Source organism: Theropithecus gelada, chromosome 7b, assembly GCF_003255815.1.
Source record: "Theropithecus gelada isolate Dixy chromosome 7b, Tgel_1.0, whole genome shotgun sequence".
Classification (NCBI taxonomy): domain Eukaryota; kingdom Metazoa; phylum Chordata; class Mammalia; order Primates; family Cercopithecidae; genus Theropithecus; species Theropithecus gelada.
This window is the reverse complement of record NC_037675.1, coordinates 93,011,327-93,035,722: the sequence shown is the minus strand read 5'-3', so window position 1 is coordinate 93,035,722 and position 24,396 is coordinate 93,011,327. Positions and strand designations below refer to the sequence as shown.

Sequence of the window (24,396 nt, the reverse complement as noted above, 5' to 3'; positions counted from 1 at the left end):
GATCTCGGCTCACTGCAAGCTCCGCCTCTCAGGTTCACGCCATTCTCCTGCCTCAGCCTCCGAGTAGCTGGGACTACAGGCGCCCGCCACCACGCCCGGCTAGTTTTTTTTTGTATTTTTAGTAGAGACGGGGTTTCACCATGTTAGCCAGGATGATCTCGATCTCCTGACCTCGTGATCCACCCGCCTCGGCCTCCCAAAGTGCTGGGATTACAGGCTTGAGCCACCGCGCCCGGCCCATAGCATGTATTTTTAACACAAATTCAGTGTTCACTGCTTAACACTGTCATTTAAAAATCTTTACTAATTGATTAAAAATTGTATCCCATTGTTGTAATTGGATTTCTTTGGTTACAAATGAGGTTGACCAAATGTTAATCAAATGTGTGTTAGCTATTTGTGGTATATTTTGTTTGTAAACTATTTGTTCATAAATTGGTTCATTTAATCCACTGTTTTATCCAAATTATTTAATGGTTTTATTTGCGTTTCGGAAAACTGGAGAGAAATTTATCAATTCTCTCTTTCATGGATTATATCTTTGGTGTTGTATTCAACAGTCATTGCATTAAGATGGCAAATTTTGTTAGGTGTATCTTCTTAGTCTGTTTCATGCTACTATAATAGAATATCACAGACTGGGTAATGTATAAAGAAAAGAAATTTATTTCTTACAGTTCTGGAGGCTAGGAAATCCGAGGCTGGGGGGCCCGCATCTGGTGAGGGCCTCATGCTACATCATCCCATGGTGGAAGGCAGAAGGGTGAGCACATGTGAGCACACAGGTACACAAGCACTCATGTGCAAAGGAGAGAGAGGAAGACGGGGGAAGGAAGGGACTGAATTCATTCTTTTATCAGGAAACCACCCCCACAATAATTAACCCACTCCTGCAATAATGACATTCATCCATTCATGAAGGCAGAGCCTCATGGTCTAATCACCCCTTAAAAGTCCCACCTCTCAGGTTGCAGTGAGTGGAGATGGGCACCACTGCACTCCAGGCTGGCAGCAGAGTGAGACTCCGTCTCAAAAAAATAAAAAAAAAAAGAAAGAAAAGAAAAGAAAAAAAGTCCCACCTCTCAACACTCTTGCATTGGAAATTATGTTTTCAACACATGAACTTTGAGGGATACATTCAAACCATAGCATATATTTTAACATAATTTTTTTAATTGAGGGAAAAAAGTAATTGCCATACCCATGGTCATCTAGATTTTCTCCTATATTATCTTCTTAGGAGTTTTATAGTTTTTCATTTTATATTTAAGTCTGTGGTTCATTTAGAGTTCTTTATTTTCTTTTTTGAGACAGGGTCTGGCTCTGTCACCCAGGCTGGAATGCAGTGGCACTATCTCAGCTCACTGCAACCTCCACCTCACAGGCTCAAGTGATCCCACTGCCTCAGCCTCCTGAGTAGCTGGGATTACAGGCACATGCCACCACACCTGGTTAATTTTTGTATTTTTAGTAAAGATAGGGTTTCACCGTGTTGCCTAGGCTGGTCTTGAACTCCTAGGCTCAACGAATCTGCCTGCCTCAGCTCCCAAAGTGCTGGGATATAGGAGTGAGCCACTGTGCCTGGCCTAGAGTTAATTTTTGTGATGATTGTAAGATCTGTGTCTAGATTGAATTTTTTGCACGTGGATATGCAAGGCTAACATTTTAGAAACAGATTGTTTTCTTGTTTATAAAGTTAATACATGGTCAGTATAGAAATTTCCTAAAAGACAGAAAAATATTAAGATAATTGAAAGTATGACTGTTAATACTTTGATGAACTACCAATTAGTCCTTTTTACATGCATTTTAACATTTTTTAACTTGCTTTCTTCATTTGGACATTATAATATGATCATTTTCCCTACACTGTTAAAAACTATTTCTAAACATCCTTTTAATCGTTGCATTTTCTCTAAGTAAATCATGTAATATCGTTCACTTAGTTTTTTTACTGACATTTCTCGTTTCTAAATTTTACCATAATGAATATCTTTGTGTGGAAAGCTTTCTCCCCCACCCCTCTGTTTCAAGTTCTTTCCTTAGGATAGAGCCATAATAATAGACATGGAATCAGACTGGGGAAAAGGTTAGCAGGCTCCTAATGCGTAATGTCAAATTGCTTTCCAGGAAGCTAGTTCTAATTTACAATCCCATCAGTAGTGGATAAGTGCCTATCTTCACTCAATTCCCACCACTACTGAACCCTGTCATTTAAAGATCTTCACTAATTTTAGAGGTTAAAAATTGTATCCCATTGTTATAATTGCCGTTTCATTGATTCCTAATGAGGTTGAACAAATGTTAATCAAATATTTGTAAGCTATTTGTGGTATACTTTTTTTGTAAATTATTTGTTCATAAATTGGTTCATTTAATTCGCTGTTTTATCCAAATTGCTTAATGGTTTTATTTGTTTTCAGGAAAACTGGAAGAGCTCACATAAGAAAGGTATTGCAACATACCATTCCTAAAGGATTTTTGTCCTCAGTTATTGCAGAAATGAAAGAGCCTTTTGGATTAGAAGAAGTGAATGAGAGCTCTTGTTTGTCTAGTTCCCTTTTGATTAATAAAGCTGGAAATGTCTATAAACTCACTCTTGATTCACAAGGTGGGTATAATAATATCGTACATCTTTGATGGCTAGAAAAAAATGAAAAATTATCTTTTGTGAAGGCTTTTTAATGCTTATTTATAGAGCAATAGATTTCAAATTTTAGTCCAACTGGCAACCTACCAAAGTTTACATATATTTAGGTTCCTGAAAGTTTTTTTGTTTTTTTGTTTTTTTTTTTTTGGCAATGGAGTCTTGCTCTATCACCCAGGCTGGAGTGTAGTGACGCAATCTCAACTCAATACAACCTCCGCCTCCCAGGTTCAAATGATTCTTCTGCTTCAGCCTCCCGAGTAGCTGGGATTACAGGCATGTGCCACCATATCCAGCTAATTTTTGCTTTTTTATTTGTAGAGACAGAGTCTCACTCTGTCACCCAGCCTGGAGCGCTGTGGCGCAATCTCAGCTCACTGCAACCTCCACCTCCTGGCTTCAAGCAGTTCTCTTGCCTCAGCCTCCCGAGTAGCTGGGATTACAGGAGCATGCCGCCACTCCCAGCTAATCTCTTTCGTATTTTAGTAGAGATGGGATTTCACCGTGTTGCCCTCTCGAACTCCTGAGCTCAGGCAATCCGCCCACCTTGGCCTCTCAAAGTGCTAGGATTACAGGTGTGAGCCACTGCACCCGGCCTAATTTTTGTATTTTTAGGAGAGACGGGGTTTCACCTTGTTGGCCAGGCTGGTCTCAAACTCCTGACCTCAAGTGATCCGCCTGCTTCAGCTTCCCAAAGTGCTGGGATTACAGGCATTAGCCACCACACCCTGCCCAAGATTTTTTTTTCTAATATAATAAAATATAGTTATAACTTCATTGATATTTCATCAATAGTAGTGCTTATTATTTATTCCTATGAGGTTATTTTGTCTTAAAGAGTGATCAGAAGAAATGAAAGAAAATGGGAAGTTCATACAGATTTTGCCTTACATTAACAAAATAATTTTGAGTCACTGTTCTATAGGATGTTTCTATCTCAAAAGATTATTGATTCACAGCAAAAGTTAGTACAGTTTATTCTAAGGGTTTAGGTTTTACTCTGACTAAATGGGAAGCCACTGGAGGGTTTAAGCAGAAAGTGACATGACCTGACTTAGCTCTCAACAAGATCACTTTGGCTGCTGTGATGAGAGTAGACAGGGCAGGTGATGGAGAGAAGGCAAGGAGGAAAGCAGAGAAGTCAGCTAGGAGACCATTACAATAATCGTGTGAGATCATATTAAACTTAAAGGTGCCTGTTAGTCATCCAAGCAGAGAAATAAGACAGGCATTTAGAAATACAAGTCTGGAGTTCAGAGAAGATGTCTGGGCTAGAGACACAGATTTGAGGACTGTCAGCATATGTATGATAGTTAATGCTATAAGACCAAATGAGAACACCTGGAAAATGAGTGGAGTTATAGAAGGGAAGAGGCTTGAGGTCTAATCCAGGGCAATATCTAGTGTTCAGGGAGATGGAGGAGAATCAGGAAAGGAGATTGGGTGGTCTGGTCAGAGTAGAACTAAGAGAGAGTGTGTCAAACCAGGTGAGGAAGGTGTTTCAAGAAGGAGAGGCTCCTCTCCCATTTTGCATAACACCAGTAGGTCTGGTAAGATAAAGAATGAAAACTGGCCAGTGGATCTGTGTGAAAGTCCTTGGGAACCTTGGCCAGGCACGGTGGCTCACGTCTGTAATCCTAGCACTTTGGGAGGCTGAGGCAGGTGGATCACCTGAGGTCAGGAGTTTGAGACCAGTCTGGCCAACATGGTGAAACCCCGTCTCTAATAAAAATACAAAAATTATCTGGGCCTGGTGGCAGGCGCCTGTAATTCCAGCTACTTGAGAGGCTGAGGCAGGAGAATTGTTTGAACCCAGAAGGCAGAGGTTGCAGTGAGCCAAGATTGTGCCATTGCACTCCAGCCTGGGTGACAAGAGCGAAACTCTGTATCAAAGAAAAAAAAAAAAAAGTCCTTGAGAACTTTGACAAAAAGCTGTTAGCTGGAGTCATGTAGACAAAAGTCTGATTGGAATGGGTTCAAAAAATTATGAGAGGAGAGTAGAGACAGTGAATAAAGGTAACTTTCAGGAAGTTTCACTACAAAGGGGAAAAGAGAAATTAGGTGGCGGTTGGAGGGAATATTGGAAAGGATTTTTGTTGGTTGGTTTGAACTGGGAGAAAATGGAGCATGTGTGCATAATTAAGGGAATGATGAGGCCCTCTTCTGACTGTTTCTATATTTTTTTTAGAGTGAGGAGAGTATGGATGACATGTTTCATGACCTATCAAAAATAGTTTGATAATGATTACTTCCCTCTCATTTCAACAGCCTTCCTTGGCTTCGTTGATGTCTTCTCTGATTTTCTCCACTCATTTCTTCTTCATCTCCTTGAGAGGATCTTTTTCCCTTCCCATTCCTTAAATGATGATGTTCCTTAAGGTCCTGCCCAAGAACCTCTTTTCTTCTAAATCTTCATATTCTCCTTAAATACTCAATTACTCATCCATTCAACAAATATTTATTGAGTATCTTCTGTGTAATAAGCACATCTTTAGGTACTGAGGAAACTGGCTACATTATCCTTCTCTTGTAGAATCACAATAAAGATTTTAGGTTATTAAGGCTTTTAGTAGTTCCATAGTGAAAAAAAAAAAAAAATCAGCTTTACTTAGCTCTACATTGTTTTTCTCTGCCAAAAATTGTATACAGTAGTTTCACAGTAAACATTAAAGCATAGGTACATGGTCTATTCATGATAAACTTTCTATAAAATAATTTGAATTATGACTAAAATTTGGCAAATGTGTTACCTGATTAAGAGATAGTTTAAAAACTCAAACAGTGTATTTGTTAGCTATGTAAATCAGTTTGTTTGGCAAATATCAGATGTTTGATTTAATACCAAGTCTCTTCTGTTTAATCTCCAGTTGTTCAGGCCTTGTTTGAAAATACAGATATAGAGAAGACTGTAGTGCTTCCTGGGTACAGCAGCTTCCTCATCACAAGCATTTTAGATAATAAGAATGCATTAGCCATTGCTACCATGCCTGAAAATGCACCCAACAATATGACCTTTCTAAAGAACACATGGTTCTTATACAACTTTGGGCAAAGGAATGGGCGAACATGGAAAATACATTCAAAACCATGTAATTATTGGTTTCAATATGATGATTCACCATCCCTCAACATTGTGAAATACATTGATCTGGGAAACTCTCATGTTTTAAAAGTTAAGGTCATACGGAATTCAAAAGGTAAGTTTGTTTTGAATCGGAAAATATCAAAAGGAAATGTTATTTCTTTTCTTGAATGTGAAATATACTCTTTGATACTGACTGACTTTATCTTTGGTTCCCATACTTGTTGGCATTCTACTACTAACAGTATTAGTGCCTAATTATTGAGCACTTACTATGTACTGGGCTCTATATTAAACTATTATTTTATTTATTTATTTATGAGACAGACTCCCTCTCCATCGCCCAGGCTGGAGTGCAGTGGCACAATCTCGGATCACTGCAGCCTCCGCCTCCTAGGTTCAAGCGATTCTCCTGCCTCAGCCTCCCAAGTAGCTGGGATTACAAGTGTACACCACCACACCCAGCTAGTTTTTGTATTTTTAGTAGAGACGGGGTTTTGCCGTGTTGGTCAGGCTGCTCTCAAACTCCTGACCTCAAGTGATCCACCTGCCTCAGCCTCCCAAAATGCTGGGATTACAAGCATGAGCCACCTCACTTGGCCATATTTTTATACATTATTTTATTTAATGTTTACAACAACCCTAAAAATATAGATTATAATCCTCATTTTACAAATGAGGAAAATGAGATTGCTACCAGCCCAAGTTGACACAGAATTTTAGTATAGATTTTTGTTGCCCTCTGAAATGAAAACTTTTTAATTACTTTGGTATTGTTATATTTATTTCAGCTACAGTTGACCCTTGAACAACACCAGTTTGAACTGTGCAGGTCTTCTTATGCGCAGATAGTTTTCAGCCAAACACGGACAGAAAACACAGTTTCTGCGGGATGTGAAACCCACATATACACAGGCACTGACTTTTCCTATATGTGGGTTCCACAGGCCCAACTTGGGGACTTGAGGATATGTGGATTTTGGTATATACAGGGCTCCTTGAACCAACCACGGATGACTGTATTTATTTTAAGCCAAAAAAATAAATAAAATACCAAAAAAAAAAAAAAATACCACGGGATGACTGTATTTATTTTAAGCCAAAAAAAAAAAAAAAAAATTGGCTTTGAAATAGAATTCTATACTTTCCTCCATTTTTCAAGCTATTTGTTTATTACAAAAGTAATACAAAAATTGTTGAAGATGCTAGAGAAATAGCACAATGGAAAAAATAAAACAAAAAATTTTAGTAAATAACTGAGATAGGAAGAGAAGAAGGAAAGATGGAAGGGAGGGAGTAGGGGAGAAAGGGCAAGAAAAAGAAGAAAATTGTGTCACCAGAAATGAAGAGGGAACTTAAAACCAAGAGATTAGCTAATGTATGACTCCCTGAAGGATGTGAAACCAAGATACTGATCATAAGGCAGTGAGATGGGTTTTAATGCCCAAGTGTTGACAGAAAGTTTGACTTTGGGCCTTACTACTTTGTGGAAAGAAGTTGGAATGGAGACCATTAAAGAAAGCTGGAACCGTCTAATCATGAAGAGAGAATTGGGAAAACTCTGTCCACGCAGCAGCATGGGCTTAGAATGGGGAAAAGGAATTTCCCATAAAAAAGCAAAACTTCAAAACTGTATCACATTCAGAGACTGAATTCTGCATTCAGATGCAGAATTCCAAGCTGAGAAATAATAACACCTGGGCCCCAACGCAAGGAAGCACAAAACTCTCTGTAGGGGTCAGGCATGGTGGCTCATGCCTCTAATCCCAGCACTCTGGGAGGCCGAGGCAGGAGGATAGCTTGAGCCCAGGAGTTTGAGACCAGCTTGGGCAACATAGCAAGACCCTGTCTCTATTAAAACACACACACACACACACACACACACACACACACACACACACACACAATTTTATTACATTAAAAATATTTTTTAAATTAACTCTGTAGGAACACTTTCATAACCCAGGTAGTATGGACTTCCAGGGAAAAATCAATCTCCATTGATCACAAATAGAGGAAAAGAACTTTAAAACTACGTAAGGAAATGACCCACCCTAACTGAGAGTCAACAGACATAGGAAAATTTTAGACTTCAAGAACTTGAGATAACAGAAAAATCAGAAAGACACTATCAAATAAGTATGCGTAAAACTCTCAGAGTAAAAGAAGATATAGGAACCATAACGAAAGGACAAAATGCTATTTTTTTTAAAAAAAGGCTTATTTGAAAAAACAGAACCAAGTAATTTATATAAGTGAAAATTAGAAGTTTTGAAAAAAATTGAGAACATCTATTTCCCTCAGTATCGTGGATTAAATGTCCTGAAAACCTTTCTTCTATCTGAAACCCTTAGAAATCCTTTCTTGTTGATTGTATGACTAATTGTCCCTATTTCCTTCAAGTAATTTTAGAGTTTTAATTTTATGGTTTTAACTTTCCATTTAATTTTTAGGTTACCTCTATTCTATTTTGGTTATTATATATGGTTAGCTAGTTGTTCCAATATTATTTATTGACTAATGCATCCTTTCTCTACTGATTTCAAAATATAACTTTATCTTAATATACAATTTACCTATTATTCTGACCATTTCTGAATTTTTGAGATTTGTTCCATTGTAATCTCTCTACATTCTATCACCGGCGCCACAATGTTCTAATTATTTTCCCTTTAAAATATACTGAATTGCTTATTAAAGGGCTTAGTCAGTTATACATGTTCAGTTTGATGGAAGCAAATAGTAATCAACAAATCAACTAAGTTGCCTGTTTCTGTGGAAAAATCTAGTCCAGTCTACTGATGGTGTGGTCCCTGAACCTGTGTTAGCATCACCAGGGCACTTGTTAGAAATGCAGAACTTCAGGCCTCACTCCAGACCTGCTCAATCTGTATTTCAACAAAATCTCCAGGTAAAGGCTAGGAAGCACTGGCTAGGTCACTTTGGTTTAAGGGAAACAACTGTAGGTGTTTATGAACTCTGGTTTATTGATTGGTAAAGATGCCAGTTAGACTACATAGTATTTCAAATCTGTTTTTCCATTGAAGTCCTCAGTATGGCAAAGTTGCAAACAGGTGGCCTGCAGGCAGAAATTGATCTGGTGAAATATTTTGTTTGAAATGCATAAGAATTTTGTCTTGGCAACAGTTGACTGGCAGCCCTTTCAATTGACCATGTACCCTTCAGTTTTTCTACTCAGTCAACCAACTCGGTGTAGCCAATATTATCGGAGACCTTGATTAGCATTTGAGAACCAGGCTGAGGAACAAGGGAAACATTTCTCTGAGAAAATATCTGCAAAGAATTTTTCTGAGAACTATCAGAGGCATTTGAACCAGAGCAACTTCATCTTGAATAGGAATTGGGTAAAATGAGGCTGAGACCTACTGGGCTGCATTCCCAGACAGTTAAGGCATTCTAAGCCACAGGATGAGATGCGAGGTTAGCACAAGATACAGGTCATAAAGATCTTGCTGATAAAACAGTTGCGGTAAAGAAATCAGCCAAAACCCACCAAAACCAAGATGGCAATCAGAGTGACCTCTGGTCGTCCTCACTGCTACACTCCCACCAGCACCATGATAGTTTACAAATGCCATGGCAACATCAGGAAATTACCCTATATGGTCTAAAAGGGGGAGGCATGAATAATCCACCCCTTATTTAAAATATCATCAAGAAATAACCATAAAAATGGTCAACCAGTAACTCTGTCTATGGAGTAGCCATTCTTTCATTCCTCTACTTTCTTAATAAACCTGCTTTCACTTTACTTTATGGACTCACCCTGAATTCTTTCTTGTGCGAGATCCAAGAACCCTCTCTTGGGGTCTGGATCAGGACCCATTCCTGTAACAGAACTCTTAAAGTTGACTCTATATAAATTGCTAATTATGTGCAGCCATCGTGCAACCTTCAGAATAGATTCTGTTTTTGTTCTAAAATCTGATTAGCCAATCATTAAATTGAGTTTACAGATTTCATTATATAAGATTAACTGTTAACCTTGTTTCCATAGGTTTTCGAATGCTTGAAATACCACTACTGACTGTGTTTGTTGGAAACCCTAATTTGTTGGAAGTTAAAGCTGAAGCTGCTTTTGATGATACTGACAGTTATCTAATAGCAATTTCTGCAGCTAGCAAAGTTTTACATCAGGTAGGATTTTCTTCATTTACAAAACATTCTTACTAATGAAAAAATTTTCTAAAGCAATTATTATTAATATTTAATGAGCATCATTTTAGACATCTCTGTTTATAAGTACACACATAAGAGTATAGGGTTACAAGGATAAATATATTGAAGAAAACGTTGTAATAATTTTATAAAAATAGATTTATGTCCTACATAATATTTTTAGTAATTACTTATAGATTTATCAAACTTAACAAAAGAAAAATTGAGATGCAACTAAAGGTAACTGCACATTTCAGAATCATATTTTTTCACCACAAAAATATTAAGTTGAGCTATATGAAATTACTCTTTTGCAGACCAAAACACAGTGAAATCTTGGCAATTTAATATGTTCAATTTATAAATTTTGCAAATATCCCATTAAAAATTAAAGAAAAAACTAACAAGAAACAGTAGCAATTGAGGCCATTTCTTTTTTTGTTGTTGTTTAACTTGGACTTCTTTTTATCACTCTATACGTATATACAGGTTAATTACATTTCTTCCTTCAACTGCTTAAAAATAGGGAACATGGGCTGGGCATGGTGGCTGACGCCTGTAATCCCAGTATTTTGGGAGGCCAAGGCGGGTGGATCACCTGAGGTCAACAGTTCAAGACCAGCCTGACCAACATGGAGAAACCTCATCTCTACTAAAAATACAAAAATATTAGCCGGGCTTGGTGGCCCATACCTGTAATCCCAGCTACTCGAGAGGCTGAGGCAGGAGAATCGCTTAAACCTGGGAGGCAGAGGTTGCAGTGAACTGAGATCGTGCCATTGCACTCCAGCCTGGGCAACAAGAGTGAAACTGTCTCAAAAAAAAAAGGGAACACTTTAAATAATAAGAAATTCACTAGTTGAAATAAAGGCTTATTATTCATATCATGTTCTTAATATGTACTTAATATGATTGATTTATTGAAATTGTGATAGAATAAAGATGAGCTACTAAATGAAAACTAAATGGTGAAAAATAAAACACATGTAGCTTACTAAACTCCTAGTATCTAAGAGGAAGAAATATCTCAATTCTTCAGGAAAAGCAAACATTTTTCAAATTACAAATTTACAAGTCATTTTTTTTAACAGTGGACAATTACCAGGGCATAAACCCTTCATTAGCATTACTTTATTCAGTAAATGAGAACCACAAAAAGTCGCAGGAAAGGACTAGATACAGATACGGAATAAATGTGCTCTTCGGCATTTTTCCTTTTTATTTTTTTATTGTAAATTAACAGTTTATGAGGTACAAAGTGATGAAAGATGAAAGATAAGTTTTGGTGATAATGTGGAGAAAAGGGAACCCTTGTACAAAGTTTCTGGGAATGCAAATTAGTAGAGTCACTATGGAAAACGGGATAGGCCGGGCGTGGTGGCTCATGCCTGCAATCCCAGCACTTTGGGAGGCCAAGGTGGGCAGATCACCTGAGGTTGGGAGATCGAGACCATCCTGGCTAACACGGGTGAAGCCCGGTCTCTACTAACAATACAAAAGATTAGCCAGGCGTGGTGGCAGGCGCCTGTAGTCCCAGCTACTCGGGAGGCTGAAGCAGGAAAATAACTTGACCCCGGGAGGCAGTGGTTGCAGTGAGCCAAGATCGCACCACTGCACTCCAGCCTGGGCAACAGAGAGAGAGAGACTCCATCTCAAAAAAAACAAAAAAAAAAAAAGGAAAACAGTATGGATGATCCTCAAAAAACTAAAAATAGAATTATTGTATGATCTAGCAATTTCACATCTACCCAAAATATTTCAAATCCGTTTGTCAAAAAGATGTCTGTGTAGCAGTGTTTATTGCAGCACTATTCACAACAGCCAAGTTACTGGGTCAACCTAAAAGTTCATTAAGAGATGAATGGATAAAGAAAATGTGGTACAGGAATATATACATAATGTAATACTGCTCAGCCTTTTAAAAGAAGTCTGTGATTTGCAACAAAATGATGGAATTGGAACAGTATGCTAAATGAAATAAGCCAGGCACAGAAAGATAAATACCACACATCCTCACTTATATGTGAAATCTAAAAAATTGAACTCACAGAAGCAGAGAACAAAATGGTGGTTACAGAGGTGGAGGTAAGAAGGATGGTCGAGGGTTACAATGGTGGTCTCCACCCTTTTTGACACCAGGAACCAGTTTCATGGAGGACAGTTTGTCCATGGACTGGGATGCGGGGGCATGGTTTCAGGATTAAACTGTTCCACTTCAGATCATCAGGCATTAGATTATCATAAGGAATGTGCAACCTGGATCCCTCGCATGTGCAGTTCACAATAAGGGTCAAGCTCCTATGAGAATCTAACGCTGCTGCTGATGTGACAGAAGGTGGAGCTCAGGCACTAATACTTGCTTGTCTGCCACTCATCTCCTGCTCTAAGGCCAGGTTCCTAACAGGCCACAGACTGGTACTGGTCCTCAGCCCAGGGGTTGGGGACCCCTGGGGTACAAGATCTCAGACAGAAAGAATATGGGTTTTTCTTAGTTCTATTGCACAGTATGGTGAATATAGTTAATAATAGAGTATTGTATGTTTCAAAATTGCTAAGAGAGTAAATTCTAAATGTTCTCACCACAAAATGATTAAATATTCGAGGTGATGGCTATGTTAACCAGATTGATTTAATTATTCCACATTATATTCATAAGTATAGCAAATTTAGAATATAAGTTATGAAAGAGAAGGAAAAATATGCTTAATTCTATCTTTCTTTTGTTTTGTTTTGGTTATTTTTGAGACAGGGTCTCTCTCTGATGCCCAGGCTGAAGTGCAGTGGTGTGATCACAGCTCACTGCAGCCTTGACTTCCTGGGCTCAAGCAGTCCTCCCACCTCAGTCTCCCTAGTAGCTGGGACTACAGGCCCACCACACCTGACTAATTTTTGTGTTTTCAGTAAATATGGGGTTTTACCATGTTGCCCAGGCTGTTCTCAAAGTACTGGGCTCCTGGACTCAAGCAGTCCTCCCACCTCAGTCTCCCTGGTAGCTGGGACTACAGGCCCACTATGCCTGGCTGATTTTTGTGTTTTTAGTAGAGATGGGGTTTTACCATGTTGCCCAGACTGGTCTCAAAGCCCTGGGCTCAAGCGATCCACCCACCTAGGCCTTCCAAAGTGCTAGGACTACAAGCATGAGTCACTGCACCTAGCCATATCTTTCAAGGATGACTAAGCACTTTTAACATTTTGCGTATTTAAAAAGGCAGTGTAGAGGTTCAGAACAGAGGATAAAAGTGTGAGCCCTAGAGAAGACTACCTGGATTGGCTCTCACTTCTGGTATTGTGGGTGACCTTGGGAAAGTTACTCTATTGTGGCTAAGACTCCTCATCTATAAAATGGAGGTGACAATAATTATAGCCACTTCATATGGTTGTTTTGAGAATTAAATATGATAATGTTACCAGGAGGAGTGTGGGGTCCTCAGTTCTTGTCTTCTTGGAGGAAAAAATTCAGCCAAGAGATGTGCAGCAAGGGAATTTATTTAAAGCGACAATACGCTCAGAGCTGGCTGCTCGAGAGAACGATCCAGCTCCCGCTAGCGTTGGTGAAACCTTCTTCGTGAGAATCTTACATGATTATTCATGAAGGGCCATGAGGGGGTGTTACTTGCAAGCATATTTCGAGTGGTCCCTTGGGCGCATGCGCTGTGGTTGCACGTGCTAGTACACACGTCGCATCGTATGTCTCATTAGCATTTAAATTCTCCACCCAGGGTGTGCTTTTTAGTATTATAATGAGCAAAAGGCTACTCTAGGGCAAGATTTTGGAGGAGTGCGGTGCTTGTCATCAGATAGAGTCCCTACCACAGTTATCTCCAGCTAGGGCCTGATAAACCTGATCAGCCCAGTCCAAGAGGCCAGAAGTTGCCATTGTAGCCATTGTTTTTTTTTCTTTGCTGTCAGTTGGCAGTGCTGACAATCAGTGGGCAGCATCTCCAAGGATTCCTTCCCCAGGGGCTCTTCTTCCTGCTCACTTCTGCCTACTCTAACAATACTACAAATAGCATATCTAAAACAACGCCTGGCACCCAGAAAACGCTCCGTAACTATTAACTTACAATATTTTCTTATTTTTTCCCTAAAATTAGGACACATGGTATATAGACTTTTAGACACGTGCTCATTCCATTTACCTGTATGTTTTAATCCTTTCAAGTCAATATTTTTCTTACGTATTCTAAAATTTTTTTATCATGAAAACTTTAAGATATAGACAAAAGTAGAACTTCCATACATCCATTACCCAGACTAAATAATAGTCAAGATTGTGCTACTTTTGTTTTATCATCCCTATTTAATTTGTTTTGTTTTGACATATTTTAAAACAAACATCAGGCATGTGATTTCATGCCTACATATTTCAATACACACCTCTAAAAAAATGTATATTATTTCCCACATAATGACAATGGCCATTATCATCCCTAAATTTTTTTAAAAATACTTTTTAATATTGTATAAAATGTAGTTCATACTCAAATTTCCCTAATTTTCTTAAAATATATATATATATAGTCAGTTTGTTTGAACTGAGATAAAAACAAGATTCACACGGTATGTGGTTGTTTATCTTTTAAGTCTTTTATTTGAAGGCAGCTACTACTCCATTTTCTTCCCCTGCCATTGAATTATAGAAATTGGGTCAGTTGTACTATAGAATTTCCAACATTCCAGATTTTTCTGTTTGCTTCCTTATAGCTTAACTTTTGCCATTAGACCTCTGTATTTCCTTTAGTAGTGGAGTTCTGCTTAGATTCAGGGTCAATGTGTTTGACAAAAGTAATAAAAATACACTATTCTTAAGGGCTACAGAGTATGGGGACAGGACAAAATGACTGCTACCAGAACCTACTATATCACTACGGTTATTAGTATTTCTACATTTTTAAAGTTCCAAAAATACTTCAGAATTGTAAATAGAATTTATTGAATTGTATTGCTGTTTAATATTGTTCAAAGATCAAGTACATTTACTGTGCATGTATTTTTAAAATCTAGCAAAAATCTAGATAAAAATCTATCTTTATGAAATACAGTGATTACTAAGTGAATTTCATTTTCAAAATGTACACCAATCAGGCTAAGTGTGGTGGCTCATATCTGTGTTCCCAACACTTTGGGAGGCCAAAGCAGGTGGATTACTTGAGGCCAGGAGTTCAAGACCAGCCTAGGCAACACAGCGAGACCCCGTCTCTACAAAAAATTTAGAAAAAGTTTTTTTAGTTATTTGAACAGCATGGTGAATATAGTTAATAATAGAGTATTGTACATTTCAAAATTGCTAAGAGTAAATTTCAGATTTCAAAAGCTGTGTGTGGTGGCACACATCTGTAGTCCTAGCTACTCAAGAAGCTGAGGTGAGAAGATCGCTTGAGCCCAGGAGTTCAAGCCTGAAGTAAGCTATAATAGTGCCACTGTACTCCAGTCTGGGTGACAGAGCAAGATCTTGTCTCTAAAGAAAAAGAAAGAACAAGAGGAAGAGAGAAAGAGAGAAAGAGAGAAAGAGAGAGAGAGAGAGAGAAAGAAAGGAAAGAAAGGAAGGAAGGAAGGAAGGAAGGAAGGAAGGAAGGAAGGAAGGAAGGAAGGAAGNAAAGAAAGGAAAGGAAGGAAGGAAGGAAGGAAGGAAGGAAGGAAGGAAGGAAGGAAGAAAGAAAGAAAGAAAAAGAAAGAAAGAGAAAAAGAAAGAGTAAACAGTAAACAATCAAAGTTATTTTATTCATATCATCAAACCAAATATTCAGGGGCTCATCAGTGAATGAGGAAGCCTCAACGAGATGAGTTGGATGTAATAATGGCATTTATTTGATAAGTCTTTTAAAAATATTTTAAAATAAATTTTGTTGTGTATATTTAAGGAATACAATGTGTTGTTATAAGACACATATATGTAGTAAAACGATTACCATTGTGGAATAAATACCTCACATGGGCACCTATTTTTCCCCAATGTGGTAAAAGCAGCTATAATCTGCTGATTCAGCAAAAATACTTAAGTTCTGAATATAATACACTATTATTAACTACAGTCCTCATGTTCCTTTTTTTTTTTTTTTTTTGAGAGGGCTAGCTCTGTCACCCAGTCTGGAGTGCAGTGGTGTTATCTCGGCTCACTGCAACCTTCACCTCCCGGGCTCAAGCAGTTCTCCTGCCTCAGCCGCCCAAGCAGCTGGGAATACAGGCATATGCTACCACGTCCGTCTGATTTTTGTACTTTTAGTAGAGGTGGGGTTTCACTGTGTTGTCCAGACCAGTCTTGCACTCCTGACCTTAGGTGATCCACCCACCTCAGCTTCCCAAAGTGCTGGGATTACAGGCGTGAGCCACTGTGCCCAGCTGGTCCTCAGGTTCCTAGCTTATTTCCAAATGCTTCCCAAAACCAATTAGATTGTAATATATTTCTTCCTGGAAAAGAATATGTCTTCTATTGTGATTTATTCTCAAACAGATCTTTATGGTCAAATATTTTTCTACTTCTGTCATGTCTTTTTCTATTTCTTCTTTTTCTATATTTTTTAGTTTTCTATATTCTTCACTATATTAGTTTGCTATGGCTGCCACAACAAAATACCACTGACTTGGTGGCTTGGTGACTCAAACAATGGAAATTTATTTTCTTACAGTTCTAGTGGTTACAAGTTCAAGATCAAGATATCAGCAGGGTTGGTTTCCTCTGCAGCCTCTCTACTTGGCTTGTGTGTGGCCATCTTCTTGTGTCCTCATATGGTTGCCCCTCAGTTTCTGTGTTGTCTATATCCTAATCTCCTCTCCTTTTTTTTTTTTGAGACGGAATCTCACTCTGTCCCCCAGGCTGGAGTGCAGTGGCGCGATCTCGGCTCACTGCAAGCTCCGTCTCCTGGGTTCAGGCTATTCTCCTGCCTCAGCCTCCCGAGTAGCTGGGACTACAGGCGCCCACCACCGCGCCTGGCTAATTTTTTGTATTTTTTAGTAGAGACAGGGTTTCACCGGGTTAGCCAGGATGGTCTCGATCTCCTGACCTCATGATCCGCCCATCTCGGCCTCCCAAAGTGCTGGGATTACAGGCTTGAGCCACCGCGCCTGGCCAATCTCCTCTTCTTATAAGATGACACCAGTGACATTGGATTGGGGCCCACCCAAATGACCTCATTTTACCTTAATTACCTCCTTAAAGGCCCTATCTCCAAATACAGCCACATTCTGAGATCCTGGAGGCTGGGGTTTCAACGTGTGGTTTTTGGTTGGACACAGTTCAGTCCGTAACAGTTACTTTAAATAACCTTCATTTATTTGGTTATTTCCAGGGTTCAACTTCAATGGCATTTATTATGTGGTCAGCCTCTGTTGAGTGCTTTGTTACGACCATGGTGCCAACACTGAAAAGCAGCTGTAGTTATCTCAGATCTATGCATCACATTCCTAGCAAATTTATCCCGTCTGAAGACTGGATTAGTGGAGTTCATAAAGACAGTCAAGGTTTTAACCTCATCAAAACTTTGCCGGTAAAAAAAATCTAAGTATATTGGTTTAAGAAGCAATGCTGTGTGACTTTTGTGTGATTGCCTACCCATTCAGTTTCAGCATTTCTTTTGTGAGTGGCTCAAAACACTTCACAGTTATTTTTTAATCCTCATGTCATTTTGAGGATGTGATGATGATTTCCAAACTGTAAAAGCTTTCTGAAACAATTATTTTTCCTGGTAACTTAGTGTCATTATTATTATCATTTTACACTTTATATGTTGGTGTGACCTTTGGCTTTTGTGATATATTCAACTATTTTCCCTTACATTGACTTGTCCTAAGCTGATACAATCAGCCTTTGAACAATAGGTTTAAACTGCATAGGTCCACTTACATGCGGATTTTTTTCAAGAAATATATTGGACTTTTTTTGGAATTTTGTGACAATTGAAAAAATTCACAGACAAACCTCATAGCTTAAAAATGTAGAAAAAATTGGCCAGGCACGGTGGCTCATGCCTGTAATTCCAGCACTTTGGGAGGCCAAGGCGGGCAGATCACTTGAGGTCAGGAGATCGAGACCAGCCTGACCAACATGGAGAAACCCCATCTCTACAAAAACTACAAAAATTAGCCCAGCATGGTGGCATGCGCCTGTAATCCCAGCTACTCGGGAGGCTGAGCCCTGGAGACAGGGGTTGCAGTGAGCGGAGATGGTGCCACTGCACTCCAGCCTGGGCAACAGAGCACAGAGCATGACTCTGTCTCAAAAATAAATACATACATTTTAAAAAGAAACATCTAAAAAATTAATAAAAAGTTGGATATGTCATGAATGCATAAATTATATATAGATACTAGTCTATTTTATCACTTACTATCATATACTATGCACAAAAAGTTAAAATTTATCAAAACTTACACACACAAACACAGATCCTACATGGAGCCGGAGAAATGTAAGCAAACGTAAAGATACAGTATGAAATCATAACTGCATACAATCAGCTGTAGTACACACTGTACTACTGTAATAATTTTGTAGCCACTTCCTGGTGCTACTTGGGTGAACTCAAATGTTGCCAGTATTCCTTTAAAATGCCCTGAGAGGCTATTCATCTGCACGTGAGCAGTTCACCTAGCCAGTAAATTGCAAATCACAATAAAAAGTGACCTCTCGTGTCTCTAATGTACTTTTCATCGGGTAACACCGTAAACCTTAAATAACACCATGGGTCCCATATGAAGTGCCACCAGTGATGCTGAAGGTACTCCCAAGAGGCAGAGAAAAGTCATGACATAAAAAAAAAGAAAAAAAAAGCTGAATTTCTTGAAGTACACTGTAGATTGAGGTTCTTCAGCTGCAGTTTCCCTGGGTTTCAGACAGACAATTCACCTTATAAACAGATGATGTAAAGTTATACTATCCGTAAATACAGAATAGTACTATAAATGCATTTTCATTTTTTTCTCTAGCTCACTTTATTGTAAGAATACAGTATATAATACATATTACATACAAAATATATATTAATTGACTTTATATTACCAGTAAGGCTTCAGGTCAACAGTAGGCTATTAATGGTTAAGTTTTGGGGTAGTCAAAAGTTATATGTGAATTTTTGACCATGCAGGAGGTCTGTACCCCTAACCCCTGTGTTGTTCAACTATATATCTACCCATTTCAATGTAATAATTTTAACTTTTGCCTTATCAGAATTTATGACTCTTTTTAAACATAAAATGTTGCCCTTTGTCAACTAACTTATTACTTATAATTTTCTTTGTGACAAAAAGCAAATAACCAAACTTGAAGAATTATTTACTAACTATGATACATCACTGGGACTCTTTGATAAAGTGTTTAAACTTTATTGCATTGACTTTATGGCAGTTTTTTCACTTATTTACAAGTTATATTACCATGGGTTAAAATTGTTGAAATTCCAGAAAATGAGGGGTAGAAAAGTTGGGGGAGAAATTTACTTTAATACCTGTAGCTAAAAATGGAATTTTTGCATTGATTTGTTTTCTAGAAAATCAAGATCTATAAATTAAAGACTTCATAATAATGAATTATATATTTTCTTTGTTTAATCACTTGCAGATAAACTACAGGCCTCCATCTAATATGGGAATTGCTATTCCACTCACAGATAATTTTTATCATGCAGATCCTAGCAAACCCATACCAAGAAACCTGTTTCACTTGTCAAAGGTAAATAACTTTTTTACAAATAAACTAGCATTTATTTGAATTCAGGAAATCATTCAGTAAAATTATATATATAGCTGTGAGTGTTAAATGAGAAGGTGCAGCTGTTATTATCATGATTACTACTCTGTTCCTCCTCCTTCTACTTTAGCCCGTCCTCTTACAGCTATTTCTGAATACAGTTTTGGAGTCAAGGAGTCTAAATGGACTCTTTCCCCCTTGACTCTCCCTGACTCCCCTTTGGATTTCATTGATGGGGTTAGAGCATCTTTTCTCAAATGAAAGGAGCCCCCAGCTCTTCAGCTCTGTGAACGGAATGATGTCCAGAAGGGAAGAAAACTGCCTGCTCCAATGCCGGCACATTTAAACTCCTGCTAAGATTCTGCCTAGAAAATAACCAACTCCCAGCAGCACCCTGCCTCTCTAAAGATGGAATGGGGGAGGGAGGGAGGAGACAAGGGAGGAGACTTTAGGTTCAGAGGAAAAGTACAGCGTGGGGCAGCTTCTCAAGGAGACCACATGGATGCTTGTGGAATCTCTCCAGAAAAATGCACCCACCTGCCCATACACATGCACAGACAGACAGTCATATTCATTCATACACATGTGCACGTACATGAATACATAAAATTGGTGTTTCTTTAGCTCAGAACTCTCCACTGTCTTCCCATCTCATTCAGAGTGAAAACTAAATTCTTGCAATGGTTTATAAAGTCCTCCTTGGACTTTGGCCTTGGCGTTACATCTGACCTGATTTTCCCAGCTTGATCTGCTCTAGCCATGCTGGCCTCATTGCTGTTTCTCCAATATGCTGGGCATATTTCCACCCCATGGCCTTCACAGTTGCAGAAAATCCCTCTGTGTGGAATGCTCTTCTGCCTGATACCACATGGCTGACTCTTCAGGTGCTTTTCCTGAAGTCACCATCATAGTAAGCCTTTCTCTGACCACTCTATTTAGAATCATAACCCCCATCTCCACTGTCTCCCCTCCTTCCCTGCCTTATTTTTCTCCATATCACTTACTACGGTTTTACATATTTTACTCACTTATTTTACTTCTCGTCTTTCTGACCCCTTGAGAAGGTAAGCTGATAAGGCAGAGGTTTTTATCTATTTCTTCTCTACTATATCCCCAGTGCCCAGAACAGTGACAGACTTAGAGAACGCTTTAAAATTGTGAAATATACTAATGCACATTCACCACCATGCACACACACGCAGTTAGGAAGTGAACAGACTTCTAGTGAAATCTTGAGTTTCAGGTTAAGAAGCTCTGCTCCAGGCAGTGATTAACTATGATACTGAGTTCTTCTCCACGTCCAGTTTCTCCCAAAGACAAACCTTGATGTGTCACTAGAACCACCTCCTCTACTGAAATATGACTGTACTATATTTACATGGAAATCCTTCATTTCCCAGGTTTTTCCCCCAGGATTTTCTTGTGAGTTAAATAGGGAATGTATGTACACCTAATGATTACTACCCCGTCTTTTATGCATCCAACAAGTGTTAATTTCAGCATTTCCAGTGTTATCAGGCACTATCCAGACATTTTCTGAAGATACAGCAATGCACAAGATAAGCATGGTAGCTTCATGGACTCTACTAGGTGAGAATTTGTATATCTTAAGCAAAAAGACATGCAAATTAAATAGTGTCATCGAGTGCAGGGCTTCTGAACAGTACAGCCCTGCATATCCTGAACCAGAATTATTCAAAAATATTTTTTGTTTTGTTTAGTTTTGAGATGGAGTCTAGCTCTGTCGCCCAGGCTGGAGTGCAGTGGCATGATCTCAGCTCACTGCAACCTCCGCCTCCTGGGTTCAAGTGATTCTCCTGCCTCAGCCTCCTGAGTAGCTGGGATTACAGGCGTGTGCCACCAAGCACAGCCAATGTTTGCATTTTAGTAGAGACGGGGTTTTGCCATGTTGACCAGGCTGGTCTCAAAGTCCTGACCTCATGTGATCCATTTGCCTCGGTTTCTCAAAGTGCTGGGGTTACAGGCGTGAGCCACTGCACCCACCCCAAAAATATTTCAATGCATCTTTCTGAATCTCATAGCTACTGCATCAGAAACTATGAGGTACCGTCCTGAAATCTGCATTTTGTTTGTTTGTTTGTGACGGAGTCTTGCTCTGTCACCCAGGCTGGAGTGCAGTGGCGCAATCTTGGCTCACTGCAACCTCCGCGTCCCGGATTCAAGCAATTCTCCTGCCTCAGCCTCCCAAGCAGCTGGGATTACAGGCACCCACCCATACCCAGCTAATTTTTGTATTTTTAGTAGAGACTAATGCGTGTGTGAACTCTATGAAGGGAAGTGTAGTGGCCTTTTGTGTACTCAAGCTGCACAATTGATTGATATAAAAATGCAAAATGAACTCAGGTCATTTTGAAATTAAGATTAATTTTTTTGTTTAACTTTAAAGCTAGCTCCCCTAACTTTATATATTTTTGGGGAAAAAATAACTAACAACCTCAGCCTATAAAGCCAAAGATTTTCAAGGAAATTCATATTGTATATTTCAAAAATGATTTATCAATGTGATCTACCAAAAAAATTTATTTTTCCCCTTTAGGAAGATATTATTATCCTCTAATGTGAGAATCAGATCCCTAGATTCTATTTCTACCTGTACTATTAAACTTAACCTTGAACCTGAGCTTGGTTGTTTCTGTGCCTTAGTGTCTCCACTCATAAACAATTTCCTACAAAAATTGTGTAAACACCAACCAAAATTTACCATATGTATTCATTCTCTTGCCATAAAGATCACTTCTTCATTTACATTTGGCTCTCACCCTCTAAAAATTTGTGGTTTGGAGAGTAACTGAAAACACGATTTTAAGAAACGTGTTTTCCTCACAAAATATATTGTAATGTGATTTTCCTATCTTGTATTCCTGCAGAAAATTAGAGAAAATGTGTATTGTCTTGTGCCATTTTGCAACATGACTTTCTCAGGAAAAAGATCACTTTCAATGGCAATACTTTCTTAAATAATTCAAGATGGTGTGAGGACCTATCTTATTAGTTTAGTGCTTGTTAACCATTTGTGAATTACTTCTTGTTAAAGGAAGTATCAGAAAAATTTAAGATTCTAAATGGAATACATGAATCAAGTAAGCCTTAGAATAGAAGTCTCACATAAAGTTGTCATTTGCAGTTGATAATTAACATAGGTGTTTTATTCTCTCAACTCCTTAGTACCAGAGCCAAATACCATTTAGTTCTCAGAAATCTTATCAATATTGTTCTGTTTACCTACTTATTATAAATCTGCTAATAACCACTTGAATCGGGCAAATACACCGAAGGCAAAGTTTATTTCTTTTTTTAGCTGTGAATTTTTCATGACCGTTTTAGTCTTGCAGATAGCAGGGCAGCCCCTTGGGGCAAGGATTTACTCTGGGAGGCATCAGTCATCCCCTTTGAGAGCCTTTCCCCACTTTGGAAGATCTTTTTACAATGTTAAAGTATACTAGTTGTGAGAACAGGCAGGATTTGCAGGTTGCTTTACCAGCATGAATCTCATTTTTCTGGCTTAAAATCTGAGACTGTGAAATTATTCCATAGGAAAGTGAATGTGATTTTGCAGAATTAGCGTCTTACATAAAAGTGTTTGTTGAAGTGTCTTTAAAATTGCTACCCTGAGCAAAACTGTTTGGTTGCTAAAAATGCTTATTTTTCTGTATTTGTTTACACATTAAATTCTTACAAAACAAAAACAAACAAAAATTTTCTTTATAAATTACCCAGTCTCAGGTATTTCTTTATAGCAGTATGAGAATGGACTAATACAGAAGATATATAAACAGCCAACAAGCCCATGAAAAGATACTCAACATCTTAGTCATTAGAGATATACAAATCAAAATCACTTGAGCTATCCCTTCACAGTCATTAGAATAGCTATAATAATTGTTTTTTTAATGAAAATAATTGTTGGCGAGAATGTGGAGAATCTGAAACTCTCATGTATTTATGGCAGGAATGCAAAATGGTGCAGCTGTTATGGATATCAGTTTGGTGCTTCTTCAAAAAGTCAAAACAGAGTTACTGTATGACCCAGCCATTTCACTCCTAGATATATCCAAAAGAATTGAAAACATATGTTCAAACAAAAACTTCATAGCAGCATTATTCATAATAGCCAGAAAGTGGAAACAATCAGATGCGCATTAACTGATGAATGGATAAACAAAATGTGCTATATCCATTCAGTGGTGTCAAAGGAAAATATCTTGGGCCCCCAGAATCACTAAGGAAAACTCAAGTTGGGAACTGCTTAGGGCAAACCTGCCTCCTTTTCTATTCAAAGTCACTCCTCTGCTCACTGAGATAGATTCATATCTGATTTGCCTCCTTTGGAAAGGCTAATCAGAAACTCAAAAGAATGTAACCATTTGTGTATCACCATTCTGTGACCTGGAAGCTCCCTCCCCACTTGAGTTTTGTGCCTTTGCTTTAAGTTGTCCTCCCCTTCCAGACTGAACCAATGTACTTCTTACATATATTGATTGACGTCTCATGTCTCCCTAAACGTATAAAACCAAGCTTCACCCTGACCACCTTGGGCACATGTCGTCAGGACTTTCTGAGGCTGTGTCACGGGCACATCCTCAACTTTGGCAAAATAAACTTTCTAAATTAACTGAGACCTTTCTTAGATTTTCTAGGTTCACATTTTGGTAACCACGAAGGGATTCTGAGTGGAGATGCCCCTGACCTTTGACAAATCTCCTATTGGTGCTTGGTACCAGCTTGAGCTAAGTTTATGACTCAAACCAATAGGACAATTTGCTGAGGTCTGAGAGCACGCCCTCT

At 38.6% G+C, this 24,396-nt stretch overlaps 1 protein-coding gene across 1 annotated transcript in view; it reads left to right on the top strand.

Annotated features, from left to right (window-relative positions):
- The window catches only part of CATSPERB (cation channel sperm associated auxiliary subunit beta), a 153,492-nt gene that overhangs the window by 108,910 nt on the left and 20,186 nt on the right, over nt 1-24,396 (top strand). The window contains exons 18-22 of the mRNA XM_025392882.1: nt 2,424-2,611; nt 5,515-5,844; nt 9,748-9,887; nt 17,195-17,392; nt 19,462-19,572. Coding sequence (XP_025248667.1) covers nt 2,424-2,611; nt 5,515-5,844; nt 9,748-9,887; nt 17,195-17,392; nt 19,462-19,572 — 967 coding nt within the window. The remainder of the gene's footprint in view (nt 1-2,423; nt 2,612-5,514; nt 5,845-9,747; nt 9,888-17,194; nt 17,393-19,461; nt 19,573-24,396) is intronic.